The sequence below is a fragment of the Grammomys surdaster genome, unplaced genomic scaffold (genome assembly GCF_004785775.1).
Source record: "Grammomys surdaster isolate TR1022 unplaced genomic scaffold, NIH_TR_1.0 338, whole genome shotgun sequence".
Lineage (NCBI taxonomy): Eukaryota > Metazoa > Chordata > Mammalia > Rodentia > Muridae > Grammomys > Grammomys surdaster.
The window spans coordinates 2,040,291-2,060,165 of NW_021604757.1; the positions used below are offsets into that span (position 1 = coordinate 2,040,291).

Genomic DNA, 19,875 nt, shown 5'->3' on the forward strand with positions numbered 1-19,875 from the left:
GAAGCCTAATGGAATTAAATTCTTTTGTTTAATGTTAAAATACTATTCTGCCAAACAAAGACAGAAAATATAAAAAGTAATTGAACACAGGACACATCTGACTGCGTGATTAACCAGCCTACACCCGTTCTCTCCACCTCATAACTCTGTTCTTCTTCCCATGCAGCTTCAGGAAATGCTCTGGCCAGTAGAATAAGAAGAGTAAGGAGGCCCACAGTGTCAGGGAGTTTAAAAGCATACTTAGGCCGGGCAGCATCTGAGAGGAATCAGGGTCAGTGAGAGGTTTGAAAGGAGAAAAGAGATGGGGGAAACGGTGTAACTACAGTATAATCTCTAATAAATAAATTTTTAAAAGACAGAATAGAAGAAAAGGGAGCAGTTCTGCCTCTCTGGGTCAGGTCAGAATAGGGGTAGAGCCAGTGGGACTTCGTGGTGACACTTCTGGCAGGGACTGCACTCGGGGGCAGGTTTTTTGGAAAAGAAAAGCACATGATCTTAAAGTGAACCGGCCTTCCTGGGGGTGTTCCTGTGTCACTGGGTTAACCCTTAAGGAAAGACACAAGGGCATGTCTACAGCCTAGAGGTAGATTCCATTCTTCATAGCCACAGATACTACAGGAAGTAAACTATTGTCAACACTCTGTACAAACCTCCAGTGGAGGTGTAGAAACTGAGGATGACAGAAGGACCCACCGACCGAGACGAGTCAGCAGGCAGGTCAGTGCCAGGGACCCCAACTGCAGGAGCAGATTGCCTTGGTGGGTGGTGCTGTTGTAGACATTATTAAGGTGTGAATATGAGTCTCAGGATACCTGTTGCAGTTCCCAAAGATTGGAAACTGAAATAGACAGTTTATTATTAAGTGGAATTTGTTTAAGACTTTTATTTTTAAGTGGGGGTAGGGAGGGCATACATGTGAGTGTGCAGGTGCCCGCATAGACCAGAAGCTCTCGGGAGCTGGAATTACAGGCCATTGTAAGCCATCTATCAGATATAGGTGCTGGGAACCCAAGTCAGGTCCTCTGTAAGAGCAGTGTATGCTCTTACTTCCTAAGCCCCTGGAGTTTAACTTGTAGGCAAACTTTCACTTCCATCATGGACACTTCTGTGTGTCCTCTGGCTTGAACATCACTTCTATGCCTTTGTCTCTATGGTGGTTTGAGTAGGAACGACCCCCATAGACTCGAGTGTTTGAATGCTTGGCCCACAGGGAGTGGTACTATTAGGAGATGTGGCCTTGTTGGAGTAGGTGTGGCCTTTGGAGAAGTGTGTCACTGTGGGGATGGGCTTTAAGGTCTCATATGTTCAAGCTACACCCCTGTGTGGCTCACAGTCTCTTTCTGTTGCCTATGGATCAAGATGTAGAACTCTCAGCTCCTCTCCAGCACTGTGTCTGCCTGCACACTCCCAGGCTTCGCAACATGATGATAATGGACCAAACCTGTGAAGCCAGCCCCAATTAAATGTTTTCCCTTATAAGAGTTGCCATGGTCAGCCAGGCCTTATGGCTCATGACTTTAAATCTCAGTACTTAGGATGCAAAGGCCGGCAGCTCTCTCTGAGTTTCAGGCCAACCAAATCTACAAAGTGAGTCCAGGACAGCCAAGGCTCTGTTACACAGAGAAACCTTGTCTTGAAAAACCATTTTTTAAAACAAAGCATTGTCATGGTCATAGTCTCTCTTTAACACAGTAGGAACCCTATCTAAGACAACCTCCAAACCTGCTTCACTTTATGAAGACACCAGTATCTTAGTTAGGATTTTATTGCTGTGAAGAGACACCATGACCAAGGCAACTCTTATAAGGGACAATATTTAATTGGGGCTGGCTTACAGGTTCAGAGGTTCCGTCCATTATCATCAAGGCAGGAAGCATGGTAGCGTCCAGGCAGTCAGGGTACTGGAGAAGATGCTGAGAGTTCTACATCTTGTTCTGAAGACAAACAGGAGAAAACTGGTTTCTGGGAAGCTAGGAAGAAGGCCTCTCAAAGCCCACTCCCATAGTGACACACTTCCTCCAACAAGGCCATGCCTCCTAATAGTGCCATTGCCTGGGCCAAGCATACTGAAACCACCACAACCAGTCATGAGGTTTAGGGCTTGCTTTGAACTGGCATGTGCTTATTTTAATTCAGCCAGCCACGGCTGTAGAAAGACTATTTCTACTTTCATTCTGAGACTGTGCATCTATGATGTGCTGAGCAAGCTACAGGCTGTAAGAGATGCCAAAGCTCCCTTGGTTGGGCTGAAACATATCTAATAACCTTAGTGTCTGTCTCATATTGATTCACTACACACTTTCTGTGGATCTACTGTGTGCAGGCCAACATGGTAAGTCCCAAAGAACAACAGACTCCTAGAACTTACCCTCACGCTCTTAGAGCAAAGGTCACGATCCTGGCAGTGCTAGGAGCAGTTAGACAAGCTGAGTTCTTTCTTTGTAGAAATTGCTCTGGAGAAATTCACTCCTGAACCCATGCCCTACTCTGTGATGTCTGGGGGTTAGGGGGTAGCACAAACAGTCCCTAAGGTTCTGAGCAGTTTTTCCAACACGTGAAAATGCTATGCCTGAGCCTGGTAATATAAGTATAATTGTGGCTACTAGGAGACTGAGGCAGAAGGATCACAGGTTCAAGACCATCTATGCTACAGGGTGAGTTCAAAGCCAACCTAGATGACAATAAAATCCTGTCTCAAAATTTTAAAAGGAAAAAAATGAGGGAGGGGTGTGGTATAAATATAGTTCAGTGGTAGAGCACCTGCCCAACATGCATGAGGCCCAGGGTTCAATCCCCAGTACAGGAAGGAAGGATGGAGGGGAAGGAGGGTTAAGAAAGGAGGAAGGGAGGGGGAGGGAGAAGGGAGGGGGAGAAGTGGGAGGGAAGAGGAGGAAGGAGATGCCTGAGGTGCACAGTACTATACACTAAGAGGGGTAGAAGAATACTAGCAGTTTAGTTAGTAAATGATTGCCCAAGTTCAAATCCCAGCCCTGTCTTTTGTAAGTTTTCAGAATCCTAGGAAGGTCATAGGAAGGTTATTTTACCTCTCTGCATCTCAGTTCCTCTTATATAGTTGGCCTTTCTCTCTCTCTCTCTCTCTCTCTCTCTCTCTCTCTCTCTCTCTCTCTCTCTCTTTCTCTCTCTCTCTTTCTCTTTCTTCCTTCTTTTTCTTCTTCTCCTCCTCCTCTTCCTCCTTCTCCTGCTTCTCCCCCTTCATTTTCTTTTTTGTAATATCTGTGTAACCTAGGCTGGCCTGAACTTACTATGTAGCTGAGGATGACCTTAAACTGCCTCCACTTCTCAAATGCTCCGATTAGTGGTACATACCATTATGTCCAGTGTTATGTCGCGCTGGGGATCAAACCCAGGGCTTCACACATTCTAGGCAAGCACTCTACCAACTGAGCCATAACCCTAGTCCCTTGGTTTATCTTCCAGAAGGTGAGGCAATGTGAGTTAATCTGTGTAGTGCTGAAGCCACAGGGTGACCTGTGCCAATAACTGCTAGTCACCACTGTCCCCAGCACACTCCCAACCACTAGGGAGCTCGCAGCTGATCTGGGAGATAAAACCAATGAATGGTGGAGCTAGAGGAAAAGATCAGACAGTGGATCAGCTGCAGGACTACCAACATGTCCCTGTGGCAGATATCCTAGGAATTGGGATAACTTGGGCCCAGGCACATCCTTCAGTAGTAGAACAAGAACCAGCAATGCCAGGTGTCTTAGTTAGGGTTTCCATTGCTGTGAAGAGACACCATGACCAAGGCAACTCTTATATATTTAATCGAGGCTGGCTTACAGGTTCAGAGGTTTAGTCCATTATCATCATGGCAGGAAGTATAGCAGCATCCAGGCAGACATGGTTCTGGAGGAGCCAAGAGTTCTACATCTTGATCCAAAGGCACCCAGGAGGAGGCTTTCATTCCACACTGGGCAGCGCTTGAACATAGGAAACCTCAAAGCCCACCCCCACAGTGACACACTTCCTCCAACAAGGCCACCTCTCCTAAAGTGTCACTCCCTGTGGGCCAAGCACTCAAACATGAGTCTATGGGGTTCAAACCTAGTCAAACCACCAAACCAGGACACTCCCTAGACCTGGCATGTCTAAAGTCTGATGCAGCTAACTGCCTGCTGCAGCTACTAATAAACCTAACAAGTTTCTTCACCTGCCAGCTTAGCGGGCCAAGGGTGTGGCATCTGGCCCTAATGAAAGTGGCCAGAGCAAGAGCACACACAGAGCATAAAGACTTCTTGTCCCCAGTGTAAAACAGGAAGAAAGAGAGCTGGGTGGGGCCAGGTTCAAGCTTTTCTCACAACGCCCTCTGAAGAGCTGCCTGAGGTGAGGGAGTCCATGAAAACTACCTAAATCCCTTCTAAGGACCCAAGAATGCCCCAGCAGGCTCCACTTTTCCAAGGCCCCACCACTTTCCTTATTGTCATACTAGGGGACAAACCTCAAATGCATAGACTTTGAGGGACAAAGGACATCCAAACTACACCATCCAGGGACCTAGGAGAGCAAGCAGAAAACTAAGGGTGAGTTGATTTCACCCTTACGAGGTGTGAGGACCACCTCTGTTTGGCTAAAGAAAAGAAAAGACTATTGTCCCCATAATGGCTTTAACTGATAGAGATATCTATCTCCTACAATAAACTGAAGGCAGTTCAGAGCAAAGAAGAGAGTTTAGGCAAACTCTGAGGGTTCAGTATTTCTCCATGCTCTGATCTGTCATCCTTGGCTTTCCTCAAGCTGTCCTGTAATTTGTGGTCACAGGAAGATACTTCCAGACCTCAGTTTTGCACTGTAGGCAGAAAGGGGGAGAGGAAGCAATAAAGCCAACAGTTCAACTCATTGTCCAAAAGCATAACAACACATGGTCGGTCACCTCTAGCTGCAAGAGAGTCTAGAAATAAGTAGTTCAGATGAGCACAATGACTTTCAAAATATGGGTAATATTAGCAATATAAAGAAGAAAAATAAAGTAATATAGGAAGAAAACTGCAGCCTGTAAGCCAAAGGTGGCTTACTGCTTGCTTTTATAAATAAAGTTTTATTGAAATGCAGCTGTGCCCATTTGTTTACAATACTAAAATAGTGTTGAGTCATATTAAGAAACTATCTAGTATCCAAAGTTTAAAATGTTTGCTCTCTGATCCTTTACAGAAAAACTTGCAAATCTTTCTGAAGTAGATAAGTTGTAGTATCTGACAAAATACCAGCAAAAGGCAGACTTCTCCCCAGCCCCAGAAAACTCTTATAAAGAACCCCATATCTTATGCCCAACTTTAAAGCTGGTTTATGTGAGACAATGCACAGACTGAGTCGAGACGTGCCGCAGTGTGAGTTGGGAGCTGAGTCAAGCAGTGGGGACCGTGCTGGGCTGGAGCTGTGAAGACAGTTCATCCCGAGGATCCCAAGACACAAGAACTAATGCATGACATCAGTTGGCCCAATGGTATGTGTCCTTCTCCCAAAGCTGTGATTAAAGACAGACACTGTGCCCAGTCTTTTAATGCACAAGCTGAGAATTCACACTGGCACCCTCACGCTTACAGAGAAAGTACCCTTACCCACTGAGCCACCTTTCTAACCCTGTTGCTTTGTTTTTGAGGCAGGTTCTTACTATGTAACCCAGGTTGGCCTGAGACTTGCTATGTAGCCCAAGTTGGCTTAAAACTAACCATCCTCCTACCTAAACCTTCACTGGCATGATAGCCATGGCCCACCTGCCCTCTATCTTCACACTTTAATTTCCAGGTTGAGCTTACTGACTTTGCACTCACCAAGAATGAAACAATCACACTGTCAATTGGGCTGAATACCACACAATCAAACAGCAACTTCAAGCAATAATGTCAAAACATACCAGTTTCTCTTGAAGACCAATGCCAGCTTACTTGAGTCGGGATATTACACACACACACACACACAAAGGCAAATGGTTGTTAATAAATTTCTTCTTATTGTTCAATCCCGTGTTATCCTGCTGGTGCTTGAATGTGAGCTCCTGAGAAAGGACAGTGAGAGGACACTGATGAGCAGGGAGTGGCTCCCTCATTCTCCTGGTTTGGTCTCTCCCTGGCTGACACCCAGGAATTTCAACATAATCATCTAGGCCACCTGTAACAAACTCCTTTCTGGAAAATGCTCCAAAAGAGATTAGTAAGACGGCTGATGAATTATGCCTGGAGTCCTGACTCCTGTGTGACCTGGGCATAAGAAGTCCTTTGAGCAATGTTATCTGTGAGGGCTCCCTCTTCCAGGAGCAGGCCTGACAGAGTATCTTAAAAGCCTCTCCTGAAGGACAGAATTCTGTGGATAAGACAGTGTTCTCAAAAACACTTTAATACTTTTGCTTAGCTATATCACATGCAGCTCCTGATCAGGCACACATGGGGTACTCCCCCACCAATGTACTCTGAGAGGGACAACCAGTGTCTCTCCTATCCTAGTGGAGAGCTGTCCATTAAAACCAGCAGATCTATAGCTAAATGTGCTTCAATTTTCCATTTTGACAAATAGTTCTGATTCCCCACCCCCTTTTCCCTTGCTGTTCTGGGAATTGAACCCAGGACCTTGTGCATTCCAGGCAAGCATTCTAACACTGAGCTATGTAGCACTATATCCCCAACCCTTTATCTGTGTCTTGGTATGTGTTGCCCAAGCCCACTTTTTGAGACAAGTCTCACTAAGTTGCCCAAGCTGGCCTTGAATTTACCCTGTGACCCAGACAAGCCTTGAACTTTTGATCTTCCTACCTCAATTGGGATTACAAGCCTTTTACCATCAGGCCCTACTAATAAAAAGTAATTGAAATACTTTAAACCCGACATCTTTATAGCTAACCACACAAGCAGTAAGTCTGGAACCCACTGAGTTAGCCATTTCCACAATAAAGCCAGCTCAGCCTAGGGCAAACTTGCCTGTCCAACAATGGTGCTAGGGAGAAACCAGAGGAAAGTCAGCCCTTCCAGATGCCCAAGTATAAAAGACCTGGAGCTAGTAGCCCACTCAAGCCTGATCCCCAAGACTGGGAAGGGTACCCTCATTAGAGAGTGGCGGCATTCGGCGGTTCTGCCAACCACGCCCTTCTGGAAGCACCGACTTGGACCCATAGGGCCAAAGATGCATCTTGGTCAAGGGACGCGCCAACTACGGTTACAGAATGAAGGAGTCCCAGGCTAGCAGGGGCGGAGGGCGGGAGACGGTGTTGGCCTTAGATAAAGAAAAGGGATCTTCTGGATGGGCTCCTGGGGTAATTGCCCCACCTCGCCCAGAGCCCGACGTGGCGCAGAGGACAGCGAGCAGGAAGTCGCGCTGGGGGCGCGGCTTGGGCTGAGCTGCAAGTGCAGCCGAGGGCGGTGCTGCAGGTGCACCCGAGGGCACCGCCGGGAGTGAACGCCAGGTCCCTGCATCGGCCAGGACATCAGAGTTCAGTCGGGTGGACAGGCGGTACGTTCTGGAAGGGAAAGGGCCCCGGGAAGGGGATACAGCATCGAGAAACTCAAAGGCTTTGGTCTGAGCATCCAGAATGGACTTTATCTGGAGGAGGTGACGTGGCTTCTGGCCTCTGGAAGTGCTGCTTGGATCTCCGGGACTTCATGTCCTCCTGACTAGGTCTGGAAGCGGTGAAAATTGGGGTAGGAAGAAAGGAGAGGACTGCAACAAGGTCTTCCCGAGTGGTCTGAGCTCGCGGGAGCGGGGAGGTGCAACGGTGGGGAGCCGGGCGCAAAGGGCTGGTGTGGGGGTCTCCAGAAGCAGAAAGGTGGTATTCCATTTTCTGGGAAGATGGTGAAGATGCACCTGAACGAGTCTAGTCGATCTGAAGATGCGGGGGGGGGGGGGAACACAGATAGTGCGGGTGGAGGGGAGAATGACAGAACCTTCCAGAAAATGGGAGAGGCTATAGCACTTGAAAACCCTTCCCTGGTCTCCGGAGATTCCCGGAAGAAGAGGGCAGGTGTTTGGGCACAGGTGCAGACTTGCCGGCGCGCTCCTGACGGCCGCGGGAAGTGGGAAAGGCCTGGCGAGCTGGCCCTTTAAGGCGGCTCGTAGGCGTGTCAGGAAATGCGCGCCGGAACAGCCCCGCTCGGTGAGTGGCCGGGGACTGGCGCTGATGAGCCGGAACTTGGATTCGGCTCGTGGCAGCCGGAGCCGTTCTCCGGTCAGGCCCCTGTCCGTGTCCCTCGAGGCGCACCCTGTCCGTGTCTCTCTGCAGCACCCTCCCTTCGGCTCAGCGGGGGTTTCCGGGGGCTTCCCGCTCACCGCTTCCCACGTGGTCCGCGTCCGGTTATTTTCTCCTCTGCTCTGCCCTTCTGTAGCTCTCTCGCTTCCTTTCTCCCTGCGACTCACACGTCCCCTGTCGTCAAGATGGCCATGGCTGTCAAGGCCCGCATCCTTAGTTAGGCCCCTTCTCCCTTCCCTGGGTCTTGTTTCATGACCCCAACCCCACCCCACCCCCGCCCCCCGCCCCGGGAGCGAGCAAGATGAGGAGCGGTGCACCATGGCAAATCCGGAAGCAGAACTTCATCCAAGAAGGAGGGGACCGATAGATCATCCCATGTGACAGTTGAAGGCTGCAGCCACAGGCCCTAACAGCTTGAAGCCCTGTAGTTCAGGGAATGCTTCTGGCCGTGAAGTGATCCATCTCTTCTGCCACCATGAACAGGGCCCCTCTGAAGCGGTCCAGGATCCTGCGCATGGCGCTGACTGGAGCCTCTGCTGTCTCCGAGGATGCAGACAGCGGAAACAAGCCTTTTCTGCTCCGGGCTCTGCAGATCGCGCTGGTGGTCTCTCTCTACTGGGTCACCTCCATCTCCATGGTATTCCTCAACAAGTACCTGCTGGACAGCCCCTCCCTGCAGCTGGATACCCCCATCTTTGTCACCTTCTACCAATGCCTGGTGACCTCGCTGCTGTGTAAGGGCCTCAGCACTCTGGCCACCTGCTGCCCTGGCACGGTAGACTTCCCCACCCTAAACCTGGACCTCAAGGTGGCCCGAAGTGTGCTGCCGCTGTCCGTGGTCTTTATCGGCATGATAACCTTCAATAACCTCTGCCTCAAGTACGTCGGGGTGGCCTTCTACAACGTGGGACGCTCGCTCACCACCGTGTTCAATGTGCTTCTCTCCTACCTGCTGCTCAAACAGACCACATCCTTCTATGCCCTGCTCACCTGCGGCGTCATCATTGGTGAGTGGGGCTGGGGGGCTGGGGAGCAGGAACCGTAAAGATCAACACATTGCACGTTATGTGTCCTAGGTCTCTTGCCATCACCAATCATAAGAAGAGACCTGTAGAGAACAAATAATTTCCTTACTGTGACTCCATAAGTTAGGGATCCAGCCAAGGTGAAAATAATAATGTTAGCAGACACTACAACAAAGCCAGCTAGGCAAAGCTAAGCGTTTGCTCCATGTTAACTTAACTGATCCCCATTACAAGGTAAAATATAGCTGCATTTTACAGAGAGAAACCCGAGGTACAGAGAAGCTGAGTAACTGGGATCACACAGCTAATCACTGGCAGAGCTGGGATTTGAACAGAAGCAGTTACCTCCATAGATCACACTCTTGACCGCCACGCCACTGTTCTTCTCAAGAGGTCAAAGACGAACTCATGATTGGCACAAGTACCTCTACCCACTGAGCCATTTCAATGGCCCAAACGTGTGTGCTTTAAGAGGCTTTAACTACCTTTTCAGATATGACCATAAATAATTACTAACAGGAATGTTGGGCTGATCATTACACATGTAGCATCCCCTATATGTACCCATGAGCCCTCTGAGTGGCGGCATCTCTGTGAAACTGCAGCTCAGAGAGACTGTGCTCCCTGCCACAGCCCCACAACTGAGAAGCAGATAGTCTGGGATGCAGTCCCGTGTTGGCCACACTCCCTGGCCTGTGTTTCAAGCCAGTCTGCCTTGCTCCTGTCCGTTGGGAGTTAGCATGATGCAAACCAATACTAACTACAGGCCAGATGTGCTTTTAAGTGAAAGCCCAGGAACTCTGAAACATCCAGTTCCTCAGCTGCAGCTGCTATATCCTGATTCTGCAACCGTCTTTTCAGTGCCCGGCAGTCACATGTAGCTAGGGGCTCTTGGCTTGGACAGCTCGTGTTAGAGAACATGTTTGCCACTTTGAATGAATTTAGTGGCTGCTGGGTTACAGAGACCAGGGCGTCTTTTCCCTCAGAGACCTGGATGAACAGAAAGCATTCTTCATTTGTACCTGTTCTGGTTTTAGTTTGTCTTGTTTGGCCTACTTAGATGTCCCTGGTGTCTCTGAGGCCCAGGCTGGTTGCTCTAGATGTAGGGACCAGGCCAGCCTGTACCATCTTCCCTAGAAACGTTCCCCTGGTTGGGCAGCTCCTGGATCCAGGGGTAAGAGATCTGGGCCAGAGAGAGGTCAGGTAGAAAGCCGTCAGCACTGCCTGTACCCCTCCCACTGCCCTCACATATATGCCCTAAGAGAGCTGGAACTCCTCCCTTCCTCTCCGTCCCACAAGCTACCCTGGGTCCCACTTCAGTCCATCAGCCCCGCCAATGTTAGAGGGGATGAACCTCCTAGTGGCAGAACTGACATGCAGGCAGTCGCTGGAGAACCTGAGCTTGGGTCCCCAAAGTAACAAGTAGCTGATAGTGAGGCAGCTGAGCGCCATGGCGGCCTGCCCAAGTGGCACGGGAAAGTGGAGCTCTCTGCTGCCCTCAATACTGGCCGCATCCATTGGCTCTCCCCTCCCTTCCTGCTGTGAGGGAGGTCCATCTCTGGCATGGCCTCCTAGACATGCACACTTTGCAAAGCCTCTCGGGCTCACAGCCCCTCCAGGGTCTAGGACCTTGAGAATGGAGTCACTTCTGAACTCAAGTGGTAACCAACAGGAGGCATGGGGTGCTCTGGCTGCACAGGGAAACCCACAGTGGGCTCTGCTGAGCCAAGTGCCTATGATGCTGGAGAGGCTTGTGCCCTTGTTCTGAGATAGCATCTTGATATGTTGCCCAGGCTGGCCCTGCCCCCAAGTCCGAGGCACCCAGGGCTTGGGGAGCAGCACTTTGCCTCTTTGCAGCTTCTCTAAGACTTGTAGCATAGCAAGTCTCCATGAGGTCATCATCCATTGAGCAGCTATTAACTTGTGGCCAAGTATTTTCCAGGCCCTGTATCGAGTTTTAGGGTACAAGCTTGAGAAAGGTAGGGTGGGGTCCTCGCTCCTGGTGTTGATGTTGATAACAGAAACAATAGTTACACTAGATGCTAAGGGCCGTGGGTATCTAGAGGGAGCAGGGAGCGTGAGGGATAATCTGAGCAGGCCTTGCTGAGAAATCCTTGCTGGCGTGAGACTGCCCGAGTAGTACAGGCTGGGAACACACCTTTGACTGCAGTGTCTCCTGAGACAGTTGGGAGTCACAGAGGAAATATCCACTGGAGGAAGATGGTTTTAGTCAGAGACAGAGAATAGATTGGTTAACATGGGAGCAAGAGCATGGCTCCAATTTTTACAGATGAAGGAAATTGGAACTCAGAGAGGTTAAGTAACTTCTCCCAAGCAGCTTAGCTTCAAAATCACAGAGCAGTCAGAGGCTTGATTGCTCTGATGCCTGTGCTGGTCCTGCTATTCCATGTTGCTGATTCCTGCAGCGGCAGTAAACCTCTGCCTTGTGGGAGTACAGGGTCTAAATAAAGAGACCCTAGTGTTGCCACAAGCAGGCGTCTGCCAGCCATGAGCAGGCACCTACAAACCACAAGAAGGCACATACCAGTCAGGGCCTGCAGGAAAGATGCAGATACACAGAGCTCTGTGGATATACAGAGAAAGGGAAGCTAAGAAGATGGTTTGAGGTTATCATGTGACAAAGGAAGTGCTGGCCAGATGCAGGAAGCCCAGCGCTGTGGCCTAGGGAACCACTGTGTAGGTTCTTTGAGCAGAGGGTGACCCGAGAGTGGGTAGAGTCCTGGATTGACTGTAAGCAACATCAGGCCATGAGCAGCTGTGACCTAATGACACCAAGGGAGCCAGAACCAAGTCTTAGAGCCCTGTTCCTTTTTAGTGCCTCAGGTCACTTTACTAACCCTCTTCCTTTAGAGCGGTGCCCCACTCCCACCCCCCAGACCATCAGGCCCCTGTGCTATTTTATAGCCCTCATTACAGTGATTACAATTGTAATTAGAGAGTTGGCAGGGTCACATCTGTCTTTACACATTCCCCCACTGCTAGGTTCTGCCTGGGGGAATGTGGAGGGGTATTGGTATAATTTGGGGGAGGGTTATGCCCCCCCTTTGCTCCCTTTATCTGCAGAGTATTTCTATACCCACTTTAGCCCATATAGCTCCCAAATAAAAGACACAGAAACCTGGTATTTTTATTAACAAGCTGCTGGCACTATGCTGGACAGGTTCTGAACTATTCTAACTCTCTAAGCTGCTACTGCCCAGATGGATGCCTCATTACTGCCATGTGAGTCTTTCTCTGGCTCTCTCTGCTCCCTGAGTGTCCTCGTGGCGAATCCGCCTGGTCTCTCCACACATTTCTTCTCTTTCTGCTCCCCTCTCTCTACCTGGGACCCTCTCACTGAGATCTGATGTTCCAGCTGTACTGTCCTCTCCTGCCCAGTCATAGGCTGATTGGCTCTTTATTAGCCAATCAGAGATGATGGAAAAGTTTTCACATAACATTGAGACTGGAGATGCTTGACCCTCAAGATTCTTGCCTGTCACCTGTACTGTAGCCAGATGTCTGGGCCCAAAAATCAGCAGCTGAATATACAGTACTGATCCCCCAACAGAGGGGGAAGACAGGCTTTCATTCTGAGCTCCACTCTCAGCCCATTTAGTGCCGAGATTAGACTTTGTATGTGTTGATGATGAGGTAAGGGCCATGGAACAGTCAGAACTGTGGCATCAGAGTCCTGTCCCTCCCCATTCTGTCCTCATCCTTCCTAACCTTGTTACTCTTCTGTCTCTGTTGCAGGTGGTTTCTGGCTGGGTATAGACCAAGAGGGAGCTGAGGGCACCCTGTCCCTGACGGGCACCATCTTCGGGGTGCTGGCCAGCCTCTGTGTCTCACTCAATGCCATCTATACCAAGAAGGTGCTCCCTGCGGTAGACCATAGTATCTGGCGCCTAACCTTCTATAACAATGTCAACGCCTGTGTGCTCTTCTTGCCCCTCATGGTCGTGCTGGGTGAGCTCCACGCCCTCCTGACCTTTGCGCATCTGAACAGTGCCCACTTCTGGGTCATGATGACGCTGGGTGGCCTGTTTGGCTTTGCCATCGGCTATGTGACAGGACTGCAGATCAAATTCACCAGTCCCCTGACCCATAATGTGTCAGGCACGGCCAAGGCCTGTGCACAGACAGTACTGGCTGTGCTCTACTACGAAGAGATTAAGAGCTTCCTGTGGTGGACAAGCAACTTGATGGTGCTGGGTGGCTCCTCCGCCTACACCTGGGTCAGGGGCTGGGAGATGCAGAAGACCCAGGAGGACCCCAGCTCCAAGGACAGCGAGAAGAGTGCTATCGGGGTGTGAGCTCCTTCAGGGATCCACGGCTGAGCTCAGGTGGGGCCTACCCAGCACTGAAGGCTTCCCAGAGAGCCAACTGGGTATGGCCCTGAGCAATATTGTTTACATCCTCCTCAGAAAATGATCTTAGAGGAGCCAGGTTCTTTCCTGGTAATGTCAGAAAGCTGCCAAATCTCCTGTCTGCCCGATCTTCTTGTCTTGGGAAAGCCCTACTAGGAGTGGCACCCTTCCTGCCTCCTCCTGGGGCCTGTCTACCTCCATATCGCCTCTGCAGTTGGGACCAGCTGCACTGTTTGGGGACTGGACTGATGAAGTGACGTCTTGATGACATCTACACAAGGGAGATGGGTTGTGACCCTACCATATAGCTGGTTGAAGGGAGTTGAGCGACCCCACATCTCTGGGGCCCTGAGCAGGCAGCATAATAGCTCAGGTGCTGTTAACATCAGTAACGCTCCAGACCGCCTTTGGAGGCAGCTGGGAGCCAAGAGAGGACATGGACATTCTGCCCTCTTCTGTGTGGAGGGTACGGCAGACCTGTGGGAGCTGCACCCACGGTGTCTGACGAGAAAACACTCACCTCGACACTCCATATTTGCAGCTTTAGGACAGGGGGAGCCACACATTTTACAGATTAAGTAGAGTCATGATTGCCTCTACAGCCCCTAACCCTGGCTTTTCCTGTCTGGCTTCTCTTGGCCCAAAGGGGCTGCCATCCTGTTCTCTAACACCTGGCCCAGCTACCTGGCTGTACCCTCTTTCTGTACTCCCTTTTCCCCTGTAAGCATCCTCCGACTCCTCCATCTGCAGTCAGGAAGTAGGGTCCACTCATAGCCTCTGTTCCCATGTGCTCAGGTCCCCAAGCCCCTCATGGTGGTAAGAGACACTTATGTTCTCTGAGGCTGGGGCTGAAGGAGCCCATTGAGTCTCAGAGTTAGTCCTTCAGGCTCCTGTCACAAAATAGCCTAGACCGTGTGGCCAAGAACAGTGGAGGTTGGTTTATAACTGTTCTGGGGGCAGCAGCAAAGCCCACATCAAGGTACTCGTAGACCCAGTGTTTCAGAGGAAACCCCTCTGCCCACATCCTCACATGGTAGAGGCACAGATGAACTCCCTCAGGCCTCTTGTATAGGAGCACTAACCCCATGAGGGCTCCATACCATGACCTAATCACTCCCAAAGCCTTCAACATGAGTCCACAATGAATTTGGGGACAGAAACACTCAGACCATAACACCCCAGCACCACACCCTCCTAACCTCAGGGTAGCTGTCACTGTCCTAGTCCCTTCTGTTTGGCCTTTTATACCCCCATTTCCTTGGGGTAATGTTTGATGTCTTTGTCCATTTCATGAAAAGATGGGGAAACCATGTCCAGCCTTTGATTCCCACTTCCCACAGGTTCTAATGAAGTTGGTGGGGCCTGATGCCCTGAGTTGTATCTGATTTAATAAAAAAAAAAAAACAAAATAAAATAAAATAAAATGAACCAACAAGATATAGCATGTGTGTATGGACTGAGAGACACAGGACCCAGTAGGGATCTAAAACTCAAGTCTGTGGGGACCCAGCTACAACAAGCAGCCTTCTGGTCCTGGAGTCTCTTAGGACACAGATTTTCCAAATACCTACTCTGGGAAGTGGGTGTCCAGAATGCAAGTTTCCATCAGTACTAGCTGCCACTGGCTGTGTGTTTACTGAGGGCAGACATGGTGCTGAGGCTGTCCACCCTTCCCTCATCTTCACTGTCATTCCAATTGTGTGGGATGGGAGCCATCACTGACACCCCATTTTACAGATGAGGATACTGAAGTTCAGAGAGGCTCATGAGGAAGTAGCAGCAAAATTCAGAGGGAGAGCCTCCTGCAGCACCTGGATTACCACCTGCTACAGGGTCTGTCACACAGTGGATGCTCAGAAGAGTGCCTGCTCCCTCAACCTGGAGCGCAAGAAGGTCAAAGCTATGTTAGCCTGCTCACTGTATGACCAATACCTGAGTAAACTGCTTGAGGGAGGAGTACTGTTACAGCTCCCAGCTTCAGAGGTTTCAGTTCACACTGGAAGGTCATATGAATGGGACACCCACGTGTATTGGGTCCTTGACTCAATGCTGACCCTGTGATTCAGTCACTCCTACCAGAAGAGTATGGTGGGGTTGGGGTATGGGGATAATGCCAAGGGCAAGGAGGCTTTCTGGGATATGTTAGATGGAAGTTTCTGCTTCCTGTGTACACCTGTGAGCATTGAGTAGGAAGGCCCCACGGAGGAGGACACACACCCCAAGTCAGTAGCTTGTCCCAGCAGATGGGAATGCTGTCACCTTGCACCCCTCTTAAGGCCAGCAGAACCACCCAACCCACATCTAGAGAAATTGCAGGTCATCCTAAGCCTCAAAATTGTGGGGAAACAGCCTACATCAATAGATTCCTAACACACTAGGCTGGGATATGGGCTGGGTTATTTGAAGGAAACTAGGTCTCCTTATAGAATTGTAGGCTCCAAAAAGCCACTGACAAAAGGCAGCAACCAGAATCTGGGATCCTGCAGCAGCAGGTGCTCCTACCGGCCAAAGCCCCCCACGGAAGTACCTGATCTCACATCTGGGTGTCTCCTGGTAGATGGGCGTGACTGGCTCAGAGGCCATGCAATGGGCCTTTTACCTCACAGGATGCTGGGACAGCAGCCCAGGGACCATCCTGAGATACTGCCTGTAGGAGGTTCTGAGGGCTAAGAAAATGAGACCCCAAAATGGTTATTTTTTTTTCAGTCTTGATCTTTCTTTGTTCAAAGATACTTTTTGCCCTTGAACTTGTCCAAACTTCATTGCTTTGCAACTGAGGAAAGTAAGACATAGAAAGCTTAAAGGAAGTTTCTCAGAGCACAGAGCAGATCACCGTCTGCCCAAAACAGACTGGTGTGCCCTGGTCCTGACCCAAGTGCCTTCCACAGGGTTGCTTTTGTGTCGGTTCTGAGGATTGAATTTGTGTCCTTATGCTTGCATAAGGACTGTGCCTAATGAGTTATCCACCCCATCTTTAATTTATTTAATCAATTACTTTTCTATAAGACACCACTTTAAAAAATAAAAATAAAAAAGGCGTAGAGGCACACACCTGTAATCCCAGCACAGGGGAGGCAGAGGTCAGTAGATCCCTGGCCAGCCAGCATAGCCTTATTGGCACACCAGGCCCTAGTAAAGAAACTTCTCTTAAAAAAAAAAAAAAAGAACCTATTGGATGAACCCTAAGGTTGACTCCTAACATCCATATGCACACATGTGTACACACACACACATGCAAATGGTAATGATTAGTAAAGTCTGTGGCATGCTTAGCACATGCCAGACACTAGTCTAAACACAAAAGTATATTCATGTCTCTGATAATGGTAATATCTCCATGTCACAGAAGAAGCCTCCTTAGTACAGAGGGGTTAGCATAGCTCACAGCACAGAGCAGACTCCCTCTCTACACTCTGAGACTCCTCATGAACACAAAGACAATGTCTGAATCATCAATGGCTGTAGAGCTCTGACCCACACCCTTGGCAGCTATCAGGGCCCCGAAGCCAACCACCTCTGCAGTATTGACCCAGGACAGTCTCCTTCCTAGCTCTGCCTCCACCATCAACATTTCCAAGCCGGATCCTGCAACCTCCTAGCCTGCACACCTTTAGTTAGCTTGCTGCTAATGCCTCCTGTTCTACTTGTCCACGGATGGTACCCTGAAGTCTCCCCTTTGTCTTCCCGGCAGTCCTCTCCCCTCCTCTGCCTGCCTTCCAGCCTTTACCAGGTACTGTAGCAACTGTACAACTGTGGTCAACCCCGTTGCCATAGCAAACTGTAACCAAATCATCCTCATGTGCTCTCATCTGGGTGGCAAACTCAGGACCAGGGAACCCTGTAAAAGGCCCCAAACTCCAAATATTAAAAAATACCATTGGTCTGAACAGTTGCCACCCTGGCTAGCTCTCTTCTAAGTTTTGAAGGTAGCTGAGATTAAGTTGCAATCTGTTTGAGCAGTTTTCTGTCACAATCACACCTAATACCTAAGTTCATCAACTTACAAAGAGAGGTGTTGGCTAGGCAGGATACCTCTGCCTATGATCCTAGCACTCTGGAGGAGGAGGCAAGAGGAGAGAACATTTGAGGATAGCTTGTTCTATATAGCAAGACTCAAGACATGCTTTGAGTTTTTGGTCTATGACTAATGGCCCAGCTTTAGACCTGTGGTGGGGCAGCACATCTTGCCTGGATCGTGGAGCAAAATCCGAATCCGTCACCTCATAGCTGGAGAGCCGAATGGAAAGGAGGGCCCCTGATTACCTAAAGACACTACGTCTTAAGTATTCGACCTCCATGGTAACCAAGCCTCCAACTTACAGATGACCTCTGGAGGACACTGAAGATCCATACCACAGCAGAACCACAGCTGTGCTGTCTGTGTGTCTGACTGGTGGATGCCATGTGGGAGGAACTTCGGTGGGCAGGCGAGCTTCTTGGAGATGGTTCACTGTTTTGCACAGCTGTAATGGATCTTACCTCACAGAGACACGGCCCCAGGGCCTTTGTCTCTGGCTTGCCTCTTGCTGCTGGGTCTCCTTCTCATGTTTGTCACTGCTAATATTCCTCCTGTATCTGGCATGGTGTGGGTGGGCACCAGGAGACTCTCACTGCCTATAGTCTGGTATGATTGCTTCTTGGGAGACAGCCCATTCTATTGGACAGTTTTCCTGCAGATCGATATGAGGATGAACTTTTATAAAATAATGATGTTTGAATGAATTGATGATTTTACAGAATTTCTGATTTAATTTAAGTGCATTTAGGAAGTTAGGGTAGTTGATAGGGAAGATTTGGGAGATGGTTTGGGCTATAATTTGGGAGAATGTTTGGACAAGAAGATAAAATAAAGAGAACTAAGAATAAAATGTGCCCCTCTTTGTAGAGTAGTGAGGGCTGCCTAGATTAGAAGAGGAGCACAATGAGCTTTCACGAATCACAGGCACAGAGTTGTATTTGTGGAACAGAAAACAGGCTTGAGACAAGTCAACAATTAAAGAAAACATGACAAGAACAAAGTGAGCTTGGCTGCTAAGGGCTGAGAGTTCCACCTACAGGACACAGGTTAAAGATCAGGGGCAGTAACGGTGTCTCGGTGCCCACTGTTAGGATGGAGTTTCTCTGTTTATTATGAAATCTAGTTTTCCTGGGTTTGTAACTCTAAATTTGCTGATGGGGTTTGGTGTGCGCCTTGAGGACTTCGTGCTGCGCAGCGTGCAGACTGGATAGAGTCTTGTGTGTCTGTTGTCTTAAGAAGGTGAAAGATCTCTGACCTACAGTTCTCTACATTTCCTTTACTATGAAAACAACGTAAGAATTGGTAGAAAGTTGACTGTGTTAGATGACTAAGAACTGTTATGTTAGAATAACAGGACATCTTTCTCCTCTCTTGTAATCACAAGACACAGCCGCCAGTGAAGAACTGCCTGAGAAAGACACCTTGCTTGCTTACACGTTGTTAGTCGTAACGGGTTGCTTAGACATGAATGTAATGGATCCTTGGGAATAATCTGGTTTTCACCTGTAATACGTAAAATGATGAATCACATGAGGGTATTGGAGGACATACTGTTTTTTACTTGTATGCATTTTGATCACTCATAGGAAGAAAAAATGAAAGGGAAAAACGATGTAATTTTTATACTGCTTGAAAGATTTTGCTGAGGGATATAAGCTATGACAGGAAAATTAAGTTGTTGGAGCCTTGCTTCATCCATTCTCTCTCTCTGTGTGTGTGTGTGTGTGTGTGTGTGTGTGTGTGTGTGTGTTCACCTTCTTTGCAGGCCCCAGAGAATTAAGTTTTGCTCCATCAGAGAAAAGTCTGCTTATGAATTGTGGGCCCCACGCGACCCCTCAGTACCCACACTGTCAGGGATAGCCTTTGACACCTGGCTATCACACGGTCGCAGCCTCAGTTTCCTAGCCATGTCTCAGCTGTGATTGTAAACAAATGTCTTGATATCTCCTAACCTTCCTGCCTAATCTGTAGAGCGGATGACTCTTCTGAAGGGCAGTGAAGTGACAGGGTCACGGGTCACAGTAGCAGAAAGGCCCATTAAAGGAAAAGCCTTTTCTTTACATCAAGAGAATGGAATCTCCAGCCTGGATGGAGACCTAGCATTCTAACTGGGCAGGTCAGTCTCTAACAACCACTCTCAGAAAAGCAGATCCACCTGACACCATGCTAAAGAGCTAGAAGGAATAATTATCCCTTCAGTGAGACATCTTTTTCTTTCCCAGAATTCCTGCCTCCTGGTGTAGCCAAGTAGCTTCATGAGTCTGCCAGCTT

The 19,875-nt window shown here is 49.1% G+C and overlaps 1 protein-coding gene across 3 annotated transcripts; it reads left to right on the forward strand.

Moving 5' to 3' along the window:
- Positions 1-7,353: 7,353 nt before the first annotated feature.
- Positions 7,354-15,025, forward strand: Slc35c1 (solute carrier family 35 member C1). Of its 3 annotated transcripts, none has more exons than XM_028778610.1 (3): positions 7,354-7,458; positions 8,675-9,198; positions 12,973-15,025. In XM_028778610.1, exons 2-3 carry the CDS (start codon positions 8,706-8,708, stop codon positions 13,530-13,532), a joined length of 1,053 nt encoding a protein of 350 aa, XP_028634443.1. In that variant the 5' UTR covers positions 7,354-7,458; positions 8,675-8,705; the 3' UTR covers positions 13,533-15,025. The 3 variants fall into 3 exon arrangements, with proteins under 3 accessions (XP_028634443.1, XP_028634442.1, XP_028634441.1); XM_028778609.1 differs by having other exon boundaries at positions 7,394-7,623; XM_028778608.1 differs by lacking the exon at positions 7,354-7,458 and having other exon boundaries at positions 8,043-9,198.
- The last annotated feature ends 4,850 nt before the right edge of the window (positions 15,026-19,875 follow it).